The sequence below is a fragment of the Musa acuminata genome, chromosome BXJ1-8 (genome assembly GCF_036884655.1).
Source record: "Musa acuminata AAA Group cultivar baxijiao chromosome BXJ1-8, Cavendish_Baxijiao_AAA, whole genome shotgun sequence".
NCBI lineage: Eukaryota > Viridiplantae > Streptophyta > Magnoliopsida > Zingiberales > Musaceae > Musa > Musa acuminata.
Window position 1 is genome coordinate 22,229,589 of NC_088334.1, and position 19,574 is coordinate 22,249,162.

Sequence of the window (19,574 nt, forward strand, 5' to 3'; positions counted from 1 at the left end):
GTTTCCTCCTCCAAGAGAACAAGGGCTCTTTCGCTTTCTTCTTCTTCGCTCTCTTCAGTTTTTCTTTTTTCTAGCCTTTGTATCTCTTTTAAGAGATCTGCCTTTTCTAGCCTCAACCGATCTACTTCCAGTACCTCTCCTTCCAATTTATCATATTTTGCCTTTAGTTCCGCCACCTCCTCCTTCAGACGGAGATTTTCTTGGGCTGTGGCTATGGATTGAGCATGCATTTCTTCAAGTTCCTTAGCCTTTTGTTGTTCAAATTCAACCGCCATTTTGAGCCTTCTTATTTCTGCTTCACAATGACTAATGAAATCTTGTTGCGTTTGAAGCAAGTTTTTTGGTTCATACCTTGGTGGTTCCTCCGTCATTACGGGGGTTCTTTTGTCAAAGTAGTATATGCTGCACATTCCGCACGAAGTGATCTTGCATAAGGGACAGTGTCTCCTGTGCCTTCTCTGTGACTTTCTCTTGCAACACTTGCATCCTTCAAATTCTGGTGGTAGCTTCGTGTTGATTTCCCATATATGTCTGCACTCAGCTTGTTTATGGGAAACTTGTACTCTTGCTCGGTATCCTGTCTCAGGTCCTATCCACCAAGTTCTACTATCTTCTATTAAAGCAAAGATTTTATGAGTGAAGGAGTGAATACCATGCTGCAGGTCTTCTGTATCTTCTCCTTCAGATATTGAATAAATTGCGTCGCTTTAGTTTTCTCCTTCCTGTACTGATAGTATTTCGTATTCCTCCGGAATGTCTAATTGTTCGAACATGGCTACTCTTTTGATATTTTTTCGATCGTTAGGGCATTCTCTTGCAAAATGCCCTTCTTCTCCACAAAGGTAGCACTTGCATCTCTTATTTCTTATCAAATGCTTTCTCTTTTCAATTCTTGCATGAGATGAGTGGGGTTTGCCCTTATAGGTAGTTGATCTTCTTACCCCATATTTTCTTTCGGGTTTGTTGTAATATCCCGGGATAGGAATTTCACTGCAAAAGGATAGGTCCTTTAATGCTCTTCTGAATGCAGCATCCTTGCATTCTGCTTCTAAATATTTGTAGGAGAAGAGAATCCTCGGGATTACCCCTATGGTGTTTCCCCTATATTTTGCTTCAAATGCCTCCTTGATTCTTTTTCCTAGTTCCCCTGGCATTTTGGACCATAACTTTTCGGATAATTCTGGTCCTAAGAACATCCTTCCTGTTTTGGATGCCAACCTCATGTAATCATTTAGGAATTGAATAATATATTTGAGGTTAGTGCAAGATAACCTTTCGAGATCTCTGTAAGCTTCTTCTTGTGCTGTTGTAGATCCTTGAAATGGGTCTTCGAGTATAAAAATTGTCCTCAGTTGTGAGAGGATATTTTGTGTTCCTCCCATTCCATCCGCATTGGCTAAAAGTAGTTGATATTCTTCTGGATAGGCCATCCGCCATTGGATCCACGCTAGTTTCTCTGATTCTCCGAGCAGATTTTCAATAAATTCCATTTTTGCTAAAGGATCTGTGAATCCTTGTAAAGATATTAAATTCTTCGATATTGATTCCCACCTCATAAACACTTCATCAAACATCCCTAATTGGGATGGGATTACGAACATTGCTCCTTGTTGTTGGAAAGCTGAAGGGAGGTTCCAGGCTTCAGAGGAGTTCTTTGCCTTGAACCTTGGCTGTCTTGCGTGTCCTTCATATTCTGGTCTCTGACTTGTGGACTCCATGTTTACAGCCGGGGGATAGTTTACAGGTCCCATGGTTGAGTCCGTCGGTGGCCTGTAGTTTGATATAGCAGATGATGAATATACCTGTTGAGATAGCTTTGCTAGCTGTGGGTATTCCATCATAAGTTCCTCCTCTAGTCCTGCTGCGATTAATTCCTTTTGATGCTTCTGGGGGTACGGCATCTCTACTTCTTTTCCTGTGATGTGGGTGTCTTGGAAGTAGGAATTAAGGTTTTCCCTTAGCTCCTCAGCCTCATCCCCGCTGTCGTTTAATTGAATGCTGACAGCTATTGTGTGGCTTCGGATTTCCTCTTCATCGCTAAATGTTTCGTCATCCGCGTTGTTGTAACGGATCCTGCTGGATGCTGATGCTGCTTTATAATTGTCGAAACTAATTGAAATTCTTCCGTCAATTAGATTTCGACTCCTGAGTTCGGCAGGCTGCATAGGAATTGAGACCTGTGTGGGTCTGATCATCCAGTCTCTTCCTCTAATTTCTGCTGTGGAATACCTTCTCCCTGGCAAAGCCATTACGCCATGGCTTGTTAAGTAATCCACCACCCCTGAAATTTCATATGCAAAGGCGACATTCGGGGTATTTGAAAGTCGCCCCACCATTCCTCTGGTAATTAATAAATTTGCTTCTCCATTCTGCCATGTGTCATATCCACGAGTTAGTATGGAGAGTTGTATATTGCGGTAAAAATCTCCTACCGTCATCATGGTGTCTGGTACAACATAAACTAGTTGACTTCCTCTGGTCAAGTCTACTTCCATGGTGGCAATGATGGACCTATCATCAGCCCATCTGTTGTCTCGGAACACTAATAGCGCTAGTGTCCCTTCTTCCTGCCTGTGAAGTGTCTGAATCCTTGTTTGTAGGATTCCAAGATGAATATATCTCATTCCGCTCCTAATTAGTTGGTCAAAGCTTTGTTCTTGTATGAAAGCCCTATCTTCTTGGTTACTGGTGACCAACATAGCTTCTTCTGATCGATGCGTGTAAACCCTGTGGTGTGCATCGTCCCTTCTTGAGTGATACAGTATTTCGGCTGGCGCTATTGCAGCTCTTTCCCTCATGGATAATTGCAGCTGTGCCTGAGGGTCTATTTGTTGTTCCAGAACCTGCGTATTTGAGTCTGTAGTTCTGAAGATAAGTTGCCCAAGTCGTCTTCTAGCGTTGAATATTCTCCTCTGGTTTCTTCTGTAGTTCCTGATTTGGTCTTCTACGAGAGGAGTTGACGTAGATACCTCTTGGGTCTGTGTTCTGGAAGTCATCTTCTTGCTTCTTGGAAGATCTTTATAGGGTCTTTAAAGACTAATATTCTTCCTTTTGCTTCTTTAGGCCTTTCAGAGGGGCCTAGGTTGAGGTTTGCTAATTTGGTGATGAGTTCGTCTGGTACTACTTGGGATTGCGTTGCCTTTGATTGTTGTAGTTCCCGTATTGTCTGTAGCTCCGTTCGTATTTCTTTTATGTCTTCAGCAATTTGTACCAGAAGTTGAATTTGTACGTTATGCTGCTTGATTACGGCTACCTGATGGCTGAGAGTTCCCGGAAAATCACTTGTTTTGAGAAACCCAAGTGATGGGGGTTCAATAGATTCAGTAGCTTTAAGAGCTTCCTTGTAGGATTCGGTACTCCTGGAGGATATATGGCTCATCCAAAGATTTGTTTTTCTATTTTGGATAATAAAATTTCAATCCTTTGGAGTTTTTGGTCCAGGCTCTGTGAAAGTCGTAAGGCTTCTTCCTCAATGAGTTTGGGTTGCTTAGTTATTTCCAGTACCAGTTTTCGAATATCAGCTTGAGTAAGAGGTTTGTTGTCGATGAGTAAGGAAGATAACGTTGTTATTGAGGATTCGAGGTTCTTAACCCTATGCTCGAGGTTGCAGTTTTCTTCAAGTAAAAGTTTGAAGTTTCTCAGATTTACTCTACTTGATAGACAGGTTCGGTCGTAAATGACAGAGATGTTGTGAGCTAGTTCTTTCTTAGTGGGTTTTGAAGTCTCCGCTAGATTTAGGTAGTCCAGATGGGAGGTATGGGAGTCTGTATACCATTTTTGAATAGCTTCTTCCCAAAGCTTAGACATATGCTAAATATGCATTGTTTTAGATCTACTTACGTTCTTAACTTTGAGGGCTTGCGTCAAAGGTCTTACTGTGGTTCCCTGACCTGGTTGCCTTCCTCGGGCTCCTCACAAGTTTTAAACCGTAAGTGACGTTTTACAAAGCAATCTTAGCATAAATATCATAGCAATTCGGTTAGAGACTATATCAAAACAGAATACAACAGGCTCTGATACCATTAGGAATTTGAAGGATGCAAGTGTTGCAAGAGAAAGTCACAGAGAAGGCACAGGAGACACTGTCCCTTATGCAAGATCACTTCGTGCGGAATGTGCAGCATATACTACTTTGACAAAAGAACCCCCGTAATGACGGAGGAACCACCAAGGTATGAACAGATGGGGGTACGGCAGACTTTCAAAGGCGACTTTCAAATATGCATATTTAGCATATGTCTAAGCTTTGGGAAGAAGCTATTCAAAAATGGTATACAGACTCCCATACCTCCCATCTGGACTACCTAAATCTAGCGGAGACTTCAAAACCCACTAAGAAAGAACTAGCTCACAACATCTCTGTCATTTACGACCGAACCTGTCTATCAAGTAGAGTAAATCTGAGAAACTTCAAACTTTTACTTGAAGAAAACTGCAACCTCGAGCATAGGGTTAAGAACCTCGAATCCTCAATAACAACGTTATCTTCCTTACTCATCGACAACAAACCTCTTACTCAAGCTGATATTCGAAAACTGGTACTGGAAATAACTAAGCAACCCAAACTCATTGAGGAAGAAGCCTTACGACTTTCACAGAGCCTGGACCAAAAACTCCAAAGGATTGAAATTTTATTATCCAAAATAGAAAAACAAATCTTTGGATGAGCCATATATCCTCCAGGAGTACCGAATCCTACAAGGAAGCTCTTAAAGCTACTGAATCTATTGAACCCCCATCACTTGGGTTTCTCAAAACAAGTGATTTTCCGGGAACTCTCAGCCATCAGGTAGCCGTAATCAAGCAGCATAACGTACAAATTCAACTTCTGGTACAAATTGCTGAAGACATAAAAGAAATACGAACGGAGCTACAGACAATACGGGAACTACAACAATCAAAGGCAACGCAATCCCAAGTAGTACCAGACGAACTCATCACCAAATTAGCAAACCTCAACCTAGGCCCCTCTGAAAGGCCTAAAGAAGCAAAAGGAAGAATATTAGTCTTTAAAGACCCTATAAAGATCTTCCAAGAAGCAAGAAGATGACTTCCAGAACACAGACCCAAGAGGTATCTACGTCAACTCCTCTCGTAGAAGACCAAATCAGGAACTACAGAAGAAACCAGAGGAGAATATTCAACGCTAGAAGACGACTTGGGCAACTTATCTTCAGAACTACAGACTCAAATACGCAGGTTCTGGAACAACAAATAGACCCTCAGGCACAGCTGCAATTATCCATGAGGGAAAGAGCTGCAATAGCGCCAGCCGAAATACTGTATCACTCAAGAAGGGACGATGCACACCACAGGGTTTACACGCATCGATCAGAAGAAGCTATGTTGGTCACCAGTAACCAAGAAGATAGGGCTTTCATACAAGAACAAAGCTTTGACCAACGGGGGTTCTTTTGTCAAAGTAGTATATGCTGCATATTCCGCACGAAGTGATCTTGCATAAGGGACAGTGTCTCCTGTGCCTTCTCTGTGACTTTCTCTTGCAACACTTGCATCCTTCAAATTCCTAATGGTATCAGAGCCTGTTGTATTCTGTTTTGATATAGTAATTAGTTATTATGTAATTAGTTGTTAATGTTCCGAGACAACAGATGGGTTCTTTTGGGGGTACGGCATACTTCAGTAAATTTATTAATTACCAGTGAAATTCTTTGTATATTTCATAGATCATCTCAACTCAGTTAAAAACAAGCCAAGATGATCTATGAAGTGTATGCGGTTGAAATTTTCTGCAGCACAGATTTTCAAGTGTAGCAGATTGGATGTAAAAGATCAGTGGTTTATATTGAGAATTTTTCAATGAAACCAAAGGAAAATCCGTTGTTAGGAAGTGTCAAAGCTGTCATAAAAATTTGGTAGTGATTTAGATAGAAAAAACGTGGTAGCAAGACCAAACAGACTGTGCTATGCGGCTGGAATTCTACAATGTATCTTTCGTCATTGAGATGAAAACTTTGCGAGGAAAAGTTTATGCAGCAATATTGAAACAATTTTTTTTTTGGATTTTCGAATAAGGATAACTAAATTGCAGCAGCAGTAAGGTAGGGAACCAGAACCTGTTGCAATTCACGGGGAGATCAAAGGATGATCCGTGGTGGTGGAGATGACGGCGGAATTTGGCGACGATCTTTTAAGCAAGTGTAGAAATTGCTTTGGGCAGCTGTGGAGGGTTGATGGATGGCTGTGGAATGGCAGCGAGACGTCAAGAACGCTGCTTTGATACCAGGTGTTAGAACCCTTACAGATTCTAAGCTTGGGGTTGATCTTTTTAGGGGATCGGCCTCCTTGGAACTTTATAGGGGTTCCTTTCTCCAAATTGTTGCTCAAAGGCTGCAGAAAAAATTCATCTATTGCTTAACAAAAGAGGATGAATACATGACTATTTATAGGGCTTCTGAACCCTAACTCCTAATAGGACTCCTACTCAAGACTCCCACTTCTAACCAACTCCTAATAGTACTCCTACTCAAGACTCCTATTCCTTTACAACTTCTAATTCTTCTTTAAGAAACAACCTCCTAACCCTAACCGGCCTCTTCATCTCTTTAATAGGGGTCGGCTTGAGTAGGTTTTACATGAATACCCCTCTCTATTAGGACTCTCCTAGCTAGAGTCCTAACACATGAATGCCCATATATCTGGACAAATGCTTAGCTATATGTCTATGTACATATTAGGAGGTGTACCATACATACCCAATATGCTTCTTTCATGATCTGGTTTTGAGTGAATGTTTTCTGGTTCTGATTTCTGAATATCTTAACAGCTAACTGAGATCAGTTTTAGCTATCAAATTTTAGTGTTTTGCATTACCAGTAAAGCAAATAACAAATCTATTCTGTATGACTATTTTCTTTCTTATTTTTATGAAGTTGGGGCATATCCCAATATGCAGAACTTGTTTGGGGAACTTGGTATCAATGATCGCTTGCAATGGAAGGAGCATTCTATGATTTTTGCAATGCCGAACAAGCCAGGAGAGTTTAGCAGATTCGATTTCCCAGAAATTCTTCCTGCACCTTTCAATGGTATGTAATAGAATTTGACCATCTTGATTATCATCCGTAGTTATATTATTTAGCATATTCGTGTAATTAGAACGTGAACCACAACAGAATTCATTGGAAATTTTATCTTAGTAGTGCAATAATGTAAGTCAACTTACCATGAAGAGTTGCAGGGTGATGAACTGATGATTTTAGAACTGGGACATGCAATAAAAACAGAAGGAACTGTACCATAAAGAACACTAACCTATATTAAAATATTTTGAGATTGTTTAAGTCTTCTAGTTCGGTTTGCAACTTATGAATTGACAGAAAATAAGTTAGTCCGGAGCACTGATGCATTCAAAATAGACAAAATATACAATTTGAAGCAATCATTGTACATGCTACTAATGCCGGGCCATGCTCTCTGGGACATACCATGTTGGTGTGGCACCATCATGAATTATTTACCTCATTGAGATTGTTGTTATAGACACTAGATAACACTTCTGAAAATTAGTGGTGGAGCTATTTACATAAATATTTTTATGCCTTGACCAATTTTATAATTTTTTGGCAGGAATATTTGCAATATTAAGAAATAGTGAAATGCTGACTTGGCCAGAGAAAGTGAGATTTGCACTTGGACTTTTGCCAGCCATGCTTGGAGGGCAAGCTTATGTGGAGGCGCAGGATGGGTTGACTGTTACAGAGTGGATGAGAAGGCAGGTACTGTAATTCAACTTATTGTACCGAAATATAGCCATCTTTTTCAATTTGAGTTCCAATCTAAAAGGAAATCTTCCTCTGGGAAAAGGTTGACTTTTAAATGGTTAGATCAAAGTTCAAATGACTGCATTTAAGGATTCAAAAGTTCCAGATGATGGATATCTAGTTGTCAGCATGTGACTTACATCATGCTGTGCCATGAAAACTAAAACAAATATAGCCATATACCAACATGCAACATGTTCCCCAATCTAAACTATCTTGAGTTGCTTCACATGGTAAACAAAAATGTTTCCATAGCCTGCACCTATTAATGTGTTCGGCATTTAATATCTAGATGATGCATATCTAGTCGGCATCATGCTATGCCATGAAAACTAAAACTAATATTTTAAGCATATCCAAACATGCAACATGTTCCCCAATCTAGACTACCTTCGAGTTGTTTTACGTTTACATGATAAAGAAAAATGTTTCCATAGCCTGCATCTGTTCAATTATATTAATGTGTCAGGAGTCATGATTTTTCAGGAAGTTATTTCTATTTTTGCTGAAGAACAATGTAGATCACATGTTCACCTTGTAACAATTTTGAGTAGAATTGACAAAAACTGAAATTACTTGAAAAATAATTATAGCACAAATATTTTTAAAATTTAATATAATCTAGGAGACTATGGTCTTGTGCTTTAATGTTGATAAGTTTGAACGGGTGATTAATTTGATATTGAACCTCTTAACCATTTACTCCATTTATTGGCCAAACATGGATTAGCATGTATCTTATATGCTAATCCATATAAGATACATGGATTAGCATGTATAAGCATTTACTTTAGCAGGTATTAACATGGATTAGCATGTATACCATGGAGATTTTGAATAAGGATCGCTGTTTCAGATATCGGACCCATTTTAGTAACCTAGTTGGAACGGTACATATTGGTTAATACCTATGTACCATGGGTTGGTACTCTGGTATGTACCAATGTTTTTGAGCGGAAGAAAAAGAAGAGGAAGGGTAGCGGAGAAAGAGAGGAGGAAGGACTTGTGATTCCCAATGACTTGTGCATTTTCTTGTTCAAAGCCATCATATACAGTTTTCATCTTCTTTCTATATGCCAAGATATAACTTTCTGATTTCAAACATTCTTTTAATTATTTGAATTTCGGAAAGATTATAGCTCAGGAAATTTGTTGACAATAATAATTTTAATAAATTCAATGATCAATGCAATAGAGTAGGAGCCACCGTTGGCCATTTGGAAACAATATGGCAAATGACAATAAGTTCATGGTCTAGAAAGTATTCAGCAAAATTAGAAACAACTCCCTGATATTGTTCATACTTCACAGCAGTAACCAAGGTAGGCAATACCGAATGATACCGCCCGGTACGCACTGGTCCGACAGCATACCGGTACGTGGACCGCCCGTTATCGGGCGGAACGAAAAATAATAATACAATAATATATATATATATTTATTTATATATAAATATTTTAGAAAAAGGCGACGTTCGACGACGTCGCTGAGGTGCCCATTTTGGACTTTATATATATATATATATATATATATATATATATATATATATATATAAACGAGGCGACGTCGCGTCGCCTCGCGTGGGGAAGGAAAAGGCGACGTCGCTGAGGCGATGCGACGTCGCCTTTTAAATTTTATATATATATATATATATATATATATATATATATATATATATATAAACGAGGTGACGTCGCCTCGCCTGCGAGAAGAGAGAGGCGACGTCGCCGAGTTATATATATATATATATATATATATATATATATATATATATATACCGAGCGGTATACCGCTCGGTATACCGTTTCGTACCGTACCGAGCGAACGTCGAAACGTCGGTATGGTACGGTATTGCGAACCTTGGTAGTAACAACCATGACAAAAGGTTACTTTATTGTTCATGGTAGTTTCTTAATTACTATTTATTTTAATAAAATAATGTATAATCAAATTGTTCTTGATTGATTTTGAAATAAGTAGCTTATAGGGAATTATTTAGATAATCGCTGTCATATAAATGCTCATGAACTTTTTTGAGAAACTTTCATATGCTTGAAAATATTGTTACTATAATGTGGGTAAATCTAGTTAGGTGCTTAGAAGCATTGGTTGTTATGTAACATGTTGATTACAGGCCACCACAATGTCACGGACAAAACTGTAAATAGGGTGTTTAATGTAATACTTATGTATGTCCATGTCTTTTGGTTGATTCATGCTTTGCACAGCATGTAGAGGGACAATCGAAGGCTTAACAACATCATTTTAATTAGGTTTGGTGGCTGTTTTAGGCTTATAAATAAAGGTTGTGTCATGTGGACACTTGTGAGAGATGTTCGATCTGTAGTGGACCATTTTGGACCCTTTATTGTGCAACCGTTCAGAGCTTGTAAAGTCTGTTTATAATTTGCATTGACTATGAAGTGTTTTATGAAATGATTGCTTGTGGATCCCGAGTGAGGCGCTTTCTCTAACCCTTTTTTTCTTTTGTAGGTCCTTAGGGATCATAGGAGGTTTCGGGGAGGCTGACTTTTCCAGATGAATACACAAGGGTACCGCACGACTTAGGCAAAACCAGCTAAGTCCGTGACAGATGGTATTAGAGCGGGACAAGCACTTATAGAAACACTTGGCATGCAAACATGGTTGACCTAGCGGGGCTGCGTTGAGGGCAGTCAACACGCGCGACTGTTTGAGGGAAAACAAACATGAAAATGTAGGAAAAAAGAGTCGCTCAGATGAGTGGGCATCTGAGATTGGCATTCAGAGGAATGACCAACCTTTCGCGCAAGAGGCACTACGATGATAAGTAAGTTGGAAAGAATGCGTAGCACATAAAGGTTGGGATGGTTGAGTTTCAGCTATGGCTCAACGTTGGCAACCGTACTTGATAGTGCTCAAGGCAAGCGAGGCACTTGGTAAATGATGAGACCATGTAAGGTGGAATGAGTTGTTCAGCGATCGAAAGAGTTGTGCAAAGCTCACAGAGGTGAGGTGAGGTGGAGTGTTCGTGACCATCCTAAGGCGACCGAAACTCGATGCCATGGAGCATTGAAACTTTCTCTTCAACATGAGAAGGATACATCTGTAGGAGGCTGAAGTGTGCAGCGAGTTTAGCATGTTGCTAGGCCTTGAGGGGTGCAGCGGGGGGGCTGTATTGATGTGGAGTCGCAATCTAGCAAGTGCGTTTGCGGGAGGCAGAACAATGTATAGTTTATTCAGTAAGGCAGAATAGTCCAAGGGGATGGTGGTCTTCGAAACTTTTAGAGGGAAGGAAACGAAGAGAGATGTTGTTCCAACGGACGGATATCCAAGAGGGATAAGTCCTGGCTCTTCAGAGGGAGAACCATGTGCAACAGACTGCACATATTGAGGAGGAGTACCTCAAAATAACTCCACAAAGCTCAACGGATCGTGCGAGTGGCGAGGAGTCGTCGCACGATCTCGCTTGAGATAATGCATTGGGGAATGCATTGTGAGATCAAGTAGGGGAGCGACCTAAGACAACACAAATGAAGGCACACTTGGAGTCGATATGGAGACCAGACTTAATGGAGGGCTGACTCGTGGAATGGTGGGCCTGAGGACCATTATCAACTCAATGCAAATCGACGAGGAGTCGTCGCACGATCTCGCTTGAGATAATGCATTGAGGAATACATTGCGAGATCAAGTGGGGGAACGACTTAAGGCAACACAAATGAAGGCACACTTGGAGTCGATATGGAGATCAGACTTAATAGAAGGCTGACCCGTGGAATGGTGGGCGTGATGACCATAATCATCTAAATGCAAATCGAGGAGCGGAGCAACTTGGCGAAGTACCTAAGCCGCATGAAGGGAGCCGACATAAAATATGGAACATGGAGCAGAGGCACAGAGCTTTCCTTGGACAGGGGGCAAGGACATGAACTCTTGTAGAGGCAAGAACGGGATCATGTCGTTCCATTCAAGGTTTGCCGTACCGGACTGTAGCACTGTAGCACTGCTACAGTGCTCGGTACACCTGAGTGTACCGCTCGGTACACCCGGGTGTACCGAGCGGTATACCGTACCGTACCGGTACCGAGCCCGGGTCGAAACGCCGGTACGGTACGGTACGGCGAACCTTGGTTCCATTGGTCCTTCATTGTAATGGAACAGACCCATCTTGTATGGTGCCAAAGACAAAGGGAGCTTCTAGGCACATGCACCTTATCTCGGAGAAGCATTTGACGGAGGAACCAAGGCGAATCAACTTGCGGAGTCGAAGTTGGGTTCATAATTCCTTGGCACGGGGCAAGAGGACGTATATGCGGGTACTCTTGAAAAATACGCCATAGTGCTGCCATTCGAGTTGCCATGAAGGAAGAGGTGCGCAGCGAATATTGTGATGGTAGGGACAGAGGCCTAGGATCCAGACAATGGTGCACCAATTTCAGCGAAGTCGGTGGACTTCGGGAGCTATTAGGCGACAGACTGTCCTAAGTTGTGCTTCGTTTGAGTGTGACCCGAGAGCGGGTGGGCGAAGGTCGATTGCCAAAGGAGCGAACACAATCGAAGGTGGAAGAGACCCTATGATGTGTTAGCAGAGGCCACACATGGAGGGATCACAATCTGAGTTCATCCCACAAGGAACAGAATGCAATAGAGATGTCACTAGGAGGCGACATGGTGCAGCGAATCGTGGTGGAACAGTTCGTGGCAATGTGATACATATGAATCTAGTCTCGTGAGGGATTATATCATACAGAGGTATAATCGGGAGTTATTGGGAACTCTACTTCGGTGAACAACACGACGACAAGAAGGGCTATGGATTCAAGGAGTGAAAGCCATGGTACTGCAGAGGCGGGTCTTCTGTGCATGCATCGAATTTTACATCGGATGAAAGCCTTGGTCATCAGCATATGGGGGCTGTGTACCACCGAGAGAAAAGTTCGAATGCAAGTACTAGTGAGTCCCATGGGAGGGAATTGATCATGCAGAGGCATGATCGAAGCAGTTGGAGAGTTGGACTGCTCCAGAGCCCATATTCGCTTAAGGGAGCTCGGCAAGTCAGAGGACAAGGCCGAATCAGCGAACGTTGCTACCAAGGAAGCTAAGGAGAACAGAATCGATGCAAACCCTACAACATGATGGTAGAGGCTATGCATGAGAGTTGCAGTCTGTCTTTCCATCGACTAAGGGGAACTGCTTGGAGAACACAGAGGTGTTGAAGCAGGGGGTTGAAAGGGGCGAGGAAGCAACAACGAGTCTAGAGGGACTTAGTTAGCCAAAACCAAGCATCGGTTAGAATGGAGATGGATTCGGAGGAGTGCCATAGAGACATATCTACCGATTGTGAAGAAAGGGATGCAGATGTGAGGCGACGGATAGTAGGGCCATGCATGGCAGCGCCATGGTACTGTAGAGGCGAGACTTTCGTGAATTCATCGATCCCTTGTTCTCATGGAGGGAGAGCGCTTGGTTGTGAAAGAGGTCGAGGAGGTGGAGCATGCAGAGGCAAACTCCAAGTATCGAGACAAGATTGAAGGGCAGAGGCTAGGGAACTTTGTAAGACCGGTGTCAACGAGCTTCTCATCAAGATAGCCGAAAGTGAAGAACTTCGGGTCTTATAAGAGTGCACGACCAAGGAACGAAGCAGGCAGTACGCGGTGTTATACCTTTTCTACTCAAATGGAGTAGGCGACAGGGTTGATGGAGAAGACGGTACAATCTTAGAGACGATCAAAACTATTAAAGACTTACTTCAAGTTGGAGTGAAAACTTTTTGCATTTCAGAAGTTCGATGACATTGAGAAGGTGAATCACAGTAGCTAACTCAACGTAAGGAGTGCAAACACTTCGAGTGCTTCAGAAGTGTAAGCATAGAGTAGGCGAAGGTCAGTAACCAGCTCGATGTATGGAGTGTAACCCTCGAGGAGGCGGGCGAAGTTAAGTAACATTTGCCTTCTCAACTCTTAAGAGAATAGGTGAAATCGAGTATTCTAATTCTCTTAGCTATCCAGCAAAGGAGCTCTGCACATGTTCAAAGACTCTTCGAAGAAACAAAATGGAAGACAATAGTTGTCAAATCCTCACCAATGGTGATCAGTGCTACTGAGAGTAGATTATCCGCTTTATTTTCCAACAGAATGCCAATCGAAAGCGAAAGTGATACAAACCTACTTGGAAGTGACGACTAAGTGAAAGAAGAGTTGATGAGCAAATTTTGTGAAAGACCCAAAAACTTTAAAAGTTTACGAGACAATGCTCGTTAAGGCTCCAATAAGCATCCACCTAGTTCAAGTAGCATGAGGCATTTGAGAGACTGGCGCATAGTAAGGATGGTCTTTTCCTTTATCTGAAAGATCTGCAGGAACCATTAGGGATCAACACAACTCAGCCAACCCCACACTAGAGTCAGAGTCATTAGCGAGTTGAAGCAGCATGGCGGATCAAAAGTTCGACTACTCAACAACAGCGGCGAAGAGCAATTGGGAGCTAGGAGGCGCATTGTAGCTGGAGCAGAAGATTGAAGACTCAGCAAAGGTGAGGAGTTGCAGCGTCAGCAAAGGCTTCGATGAGGACGTCGAAGGAATAAGTGGGGGAGAATGTCACGGACAAAACTATAAACAGGGTGTTTAATGTAATGCTCATGTATGTCCATTTGTAAAGTCTGTTTGTAATTTTCATTGGCTATGAAGTGTTTTCTAAATTGATTACTTGTGGATCCGAGTGAGGCGCTTCTCTAAACCGTTTTCTCTTTTGTAACTCTTAAGGGACCATAGGAGGTTTCGGAGAGGCTGACTTTTGAGGACGGACACGCAAGGGTACCGCACGACTTAGGCAAAACTAGCTAAGTTTGTGATAACATGTTGCCATGTCTTTGACCATTGCTAAGACATTTAACATAAAAATGTGGACATGATGATATAAACATGTCATTTCGTGTCAACCAGTACTTATGTATGCTTGTCTATATACCTTAGTACAATTGTATACATAGGCATGAATCCCTGGCCTATGTGTCATGTTGGTGTCCTGCCTGCAAGATATGTACAAAATTACAAATCATCATGTATAGGAACAGTTGTCGCTGCTGTGACTTTGTGTTATGACATATCCGTTGAATTTTTTATCATCCTCTTACTTGTAGTTATAATGTAATGCTATTATGCAACTTTAAACAAGTTGACTTTGCTAAGTTAATATGTTCTTTGATAAGTGTTATGGATATGTAACTTTGATAACTGTAGGGTGTGCCGGACCGTGTCACTGATGAAGTTTTCATTGCCATGTCCAAAGCACTCAACTTTATAAACCCCGATGAGCTTTCCATGCAATGTATATTAATTGCTTTGAACCGTTTTCTTCAGGTATAGTATTTTTTCGAGAGAATGTTATGATGTCATAGTTAAGTTGCATCTGATATAATGGTGTCATATCAAATCACAGAGCCTCACATATATTGTCCATCAACAGGAAAAGCATGGTTCAAAAATGGCCTTCCTAGATGGTAATCCTCCTGAAAGATTATGCAAGCCAATTGTTGATCATATTGAATCATTGGGTGGAGAAGTTTGGGTTAATTCACGAACTCAGAAAATTGAGCTAAACCCCGATGGAACTGTAAAGCACTTTTTGCTCAGCAGTGGAAACATAATCAGTGGAGATGTTTATGTAATTGCCACTCCTGGTATAATTTAGCTCACTTTTTATTCCTTGATGAATAAAATATAATGCGAGTTATTCAGTTTTGATTTTGCTTGCATGTGTTAGAGCATTGGCTAATATAATATTTTCATCAGTTGATATCTTGAAGCTTCTTTTACCGCAAGAGTGGAAGGATATTCTGTACTTCAAGAAGTTGGAAAAATTAGTGGGAGTCCCTGTTATCAATGTACATATATGGTCAGTCAACATTTTCTTATCACTTCAATGTTGGCTTCTTGTTATTAGTCCATATTCATATCGAACAAAATGCACAAAATAATTTGACTTTCTTCTCGAGAGAACCAAATATTAGAATTATCATGATGGCAGATACTGTGATTTACTGGTGTTAAAACATGTTTTCTAAATTTTTAAAAATTTTTCTTTAACTTTCCAGGTTTGACAGAAAACTGAAGAACACCTATGACCATCTTCTATTCAGCAGGTCCTGCTCATCAGAGTTTCTTGCACAGAAGTTTATAATTTTAAAATGCCTTGTCGGTATATTCATGTGTGTGTGTGTATGGTTGTATATGTTTGTCCCATGTGATTGACATGCCTGTTTCTTCAAGTACGATAATTATGTTTTATTCATGTTCACATGTATATCCTGTTAAGTCATATATTGGAAGTCAAAGATATCACATTTTAAAACAGATCACTTTATTCCATGCTTGACATGGATATATTATACATGTATGAAAGGGACCAGTGATATCTGGTTAGGTTCCTGTAATTCAGAAAAATAGGATAAAAAGTTATTCATTATTGCTATTCAAGATAAATCATAAATTTATGCGCTGAAATTTTGGTATAACAAAGGATGATGCTTCCCTTTGCCAAGATAAAGAAGGGGAAGTCACCGGTAGCATGATTTTTTTGTTCTTGGATGATGGGTTTCCTGATGCAAACTGCATATTTAGTTTTAAAACTAATTGTTGTTTTATGTCCCTTTGATAATGATTCTACTTGTGATGAAACTTGTCATTTTATAGTTGGGTAATTATGAGTTCTGACAGACATACTTGATATTCTCATTGTGAGTTTATCAAGAATGTTAATCAAGTGGACGAGGTTATTGTGTTTGTTGTATAGATTGACTTAATTAGTTGCTAATGTCTAATCTAATATTGTGTTCCACATTGTTTCCTTCCAGGAGTCCTCTTTTGAGTGTATATGCAGACATGTCCGTCACATGCAAGGTAACAGCATATAAGTTACTAGCATGTATATGACACAAATTCTTGAGAGATGAGAATATATTTAAGGATGGCGTATTTTACACCTTAGTTTGTTGACTCTTAATTTTGCTCCTTCGTACTCTATTTATTTTTGGAGTAAAATAGCGATTCAATTGCATTCTGGACTTAAAAAATTCTCTTGTTTCTTTTTATTGGATGTATAGAAAATATCCTTGACCAGCAAATAAGACATTGATCTTTCTCATGCATGTATTTTCTTAAAGAACAATTAAAAGAACATTCAGAATATGCTCAAACTAGGAAAATAGACCCTGATATGTCATTGTCGAGGAAAGATGACTTACGAAGCAATTAGATTTTCAAAAGTAACAGACATTGGTACTTTTGGAATAAAAATTCATGTTGATGAAATAAGTTTAACAGTGTGCTCCTGTGGGATCCAATTCAACTGGATTCTTTCGTTAGATGAATTTATTATAACTTATTAGTGGTATTTGTATCATTAACCTGGATGAAAGCAGGTTTTATTATTAAACTAACATTGCCAATTTCATCATGTTTCTGTTTATCGTGATAATTATGAAAGTGACTTTGTTGGATAAATATATACTAATAACTACTTGCATCCGATATAGTTTCCTCAACCTTATCTTCAGATGTTCTTGCAGACAACAGATCTGTCATCTTTCATAAAACTTACGTTTTGCATCTTTGGTTATATCCAGCAAGGTTAGTGCAATAAGTTAAGAAAAACTTCTCAGTGGAAACTTCTTTCTGAGTATTTTGAGAGGAAACACCTTCCTGAACCTAATATTTTCTTGCAAATTCCTCATGCTTCCATTCCTTCAGATTGTGATAATGTTTGAAGCTGAATTCTGAAAGATGCTGGATGTTATAAGTGATGTATTATTTGAGGCATGAAATTGAATATGCTACTTAATTGCATCACCAGCTTAATAGGAAATTTTTCTAGAACTTATTAAGGTCATATTCTGATTATTTAAATATGCATGCAGGAATATTATGATCCTGATCGTTCAATGTTGGAATTAGTGTTTGCTCCCGCAGAACAATGGATCTCATGCAGTGACCAGGAAATTGTTGATGCCACTATGCAAGAACTGGCTAAGCTATTTCCTGATGAGATTGCGGCGGATCAAAGTAAAGCCAAAATTCTGAAATATCATGTAGTAAAGACTCCAAGGTGAGACAAAATCAAAAGCACTACTTTGAGTGGTATTTTCTGCCATTTCTAATTTGAATTTTTGAGTCATCAGAGAATATATGCTGAAATATAATTGAATATATGAAGAAAGAATAGATAGAATGAAACCAGACTAAATAATAAAGAATATCAAATCTAAAGAGCACCTTACAAGTTGCAAATAAGGTCAAAACTTACGGTGAGCTATCAAACCAATATATGTGAAATGGACAATGTTAGTAAGAACCTCATTCGTTTTCTAAGATAAAAGGTATTAGAGGTTAACAAGGTTCCAATGAAGACAATATCATTGTGAAAATGTTAGTGAAATGCTTCATGTTGGTCAATAAAACCTTTAGAGGCCTCACACATTATTTTGTTAAAATTTTAACCTTTCAGTCTCTAGTTTAGTGAATTTTGTTGTGAATATTGTTCTTCATTCATTAGCAAAAAATTGCTTACCTTTACATCTCTTATGCTGCATTTCATTGCAGATCTGTTTACAAGACTGTTCCAGATTGTGAACCATGCCGCCCTTTGCAAAGATCCCCGGTTAAAGGTTTCTATCTGGCTGGCGACTATACAAAACAGAAATATTTGGCTTCCATGGAGGGTGCTGTGTTATCTGGGAAGCTTTGTGCTCAGGCAATCACACAGGTATTTTTTTCTCCACTCCAAGAGTATTAAATGTCAGGCAATATCCTGGTTCATCTGCTTTTCCTAGCCTCTACCAAACCTGGGATTCATGATGGATGGACTACTACCACAAATGTCAGATAAGAACCTTAAATTTTAAGTTGGTATCATCCATCATGAGTTCCCTGTTCTGATGAGGTACGAACAATGGGCACCAAGTCATCCCAATGGTCTTCCCGCATGGTGTTGGGGTTGCGAGAGTTCCTAACTCAGGCCTGTCTACACCAAATACGCTAGTGGCATGGGAGCCCTGTCCTGAAACTGAAAATTGCTGTTCGCAATGTGCAAACTGCAATGTGCATCTTGCACCAGGACAACACAAGTAGTTTTCATAGATCATAATACTTTGGCTTGTGTGATTTGCAGGACTACGATGTGTTGGTTGCTCAGGCCGCCCAGAGAGAAGTCCAGGTGTCAATATGAGTGTCAGCTAGTTGATTTATCATTAACATCACTGCAAAAGGAATTTTATAGTCATAAGTCAAAATTGTTTCTGTAATTGGCCTTTCCAAATAGCTCGAAGTACCTGTAAGAGTCCAACTATTGTAGGAAGATTGCTTTTCACTCTTGAGCAACATCAAAGCCGAAAGTCCTCTTTTACTGCAACTTGAGGATGACAAGTGCCAACAGTTATGTAGAATGAATATTGCCAGTACATTCTCATGACCACTACGATTTTTGCATCCATCAAATGAGATCATAGCACTTGCTTGGTGATCTGCTGGAAACAGCATTTGCACCACAACGATTCTTGCATTGAACAAAATTTGGCGATCTGGGGGATATAGCATTTGCACCAAACTTTATGAGCTTTCTGATTATTAAATGGGCCATTTTAAAAGCTTTGGCCGACTGTTCCTACGATCATCAAAACTGCAACGAAAAAAAAACACCGATTGCAACAACAGTATCTGTTTTCCTGTACGGTTGAATTTGAAGCCCTATTTATAAAACCAACCATTTAAGTATGTATTTGATGTATTTCATCATGGAAATACATAACCTCAACAA

General features: G+C 40.1%; 1 protein-coding gene across 4 annotated transcripts in view; it reads left to right on the forward strand.

Annotated features, from left to right (window-relative positions):
• The window catches only part of LOC135587680 (15-cis-phytoene desaturase, chloroplastic/chromoplastic-like), a 38,250-nt gene extending 19,015 nt beyond the window's left edge, over nucleotides 1-19,235 (forward strand). For 2 of the 4 annotated variants that reach the window (XM_065079333.1, XM_065079334.1), the window contains exons 6-15: nucleotides 6,894-7,049; nucleotides 7,591-7,739; nucleotides 15,005-15,124; nucleotides 15,231-15,444; nucleotides 15,557-15,659; nucleotides 15,859-15,906; nucleotides 16,618-16,663; nucleotides 17,680-17,867; nucleotides 18,362-18,524; nucleotides 18,930-19,235. In XM_065079333.1, the coding sequence (XP_064935405.1) occupies nucleotides 6,894-7,049; nucleotides 7,591-7,739; nucleotides 15,005-15,124; nucleotides 15,231-15,444; nucleotides 15,557-15,659; nucleotides 15,859-15,906; nucleotides 16,618-16,663; nucleotides 17,680-17,867; nucleotides 18,362-18,524; nucleotides 18,930-18,986 (1,244 nt within the window). In that variant the 3' untranslated portion in view covers nucleotides 18,987-19,235. The remainder of the gene's footprint in view (nucleotides 1-6,893; nucleotides 7,050-7,590; nucleotides 7,740-15,004; nucleotides 15,125-15,230; nucleotides 15,445-15,556; nucleotides 15,660-15,858; nucleotides 15,907-16,617; nucleotides 16,664-17,679; nucleotides 17,868-18,361; nucleotides 18,525-18,929) is intronic. The other 2 variants (XM_065079336.1, XM_065079335.1) reach the window with 2 other exon arrangements.
• Nucleotides 19,236-19,574: the final 339 nt, after the last annotated feature.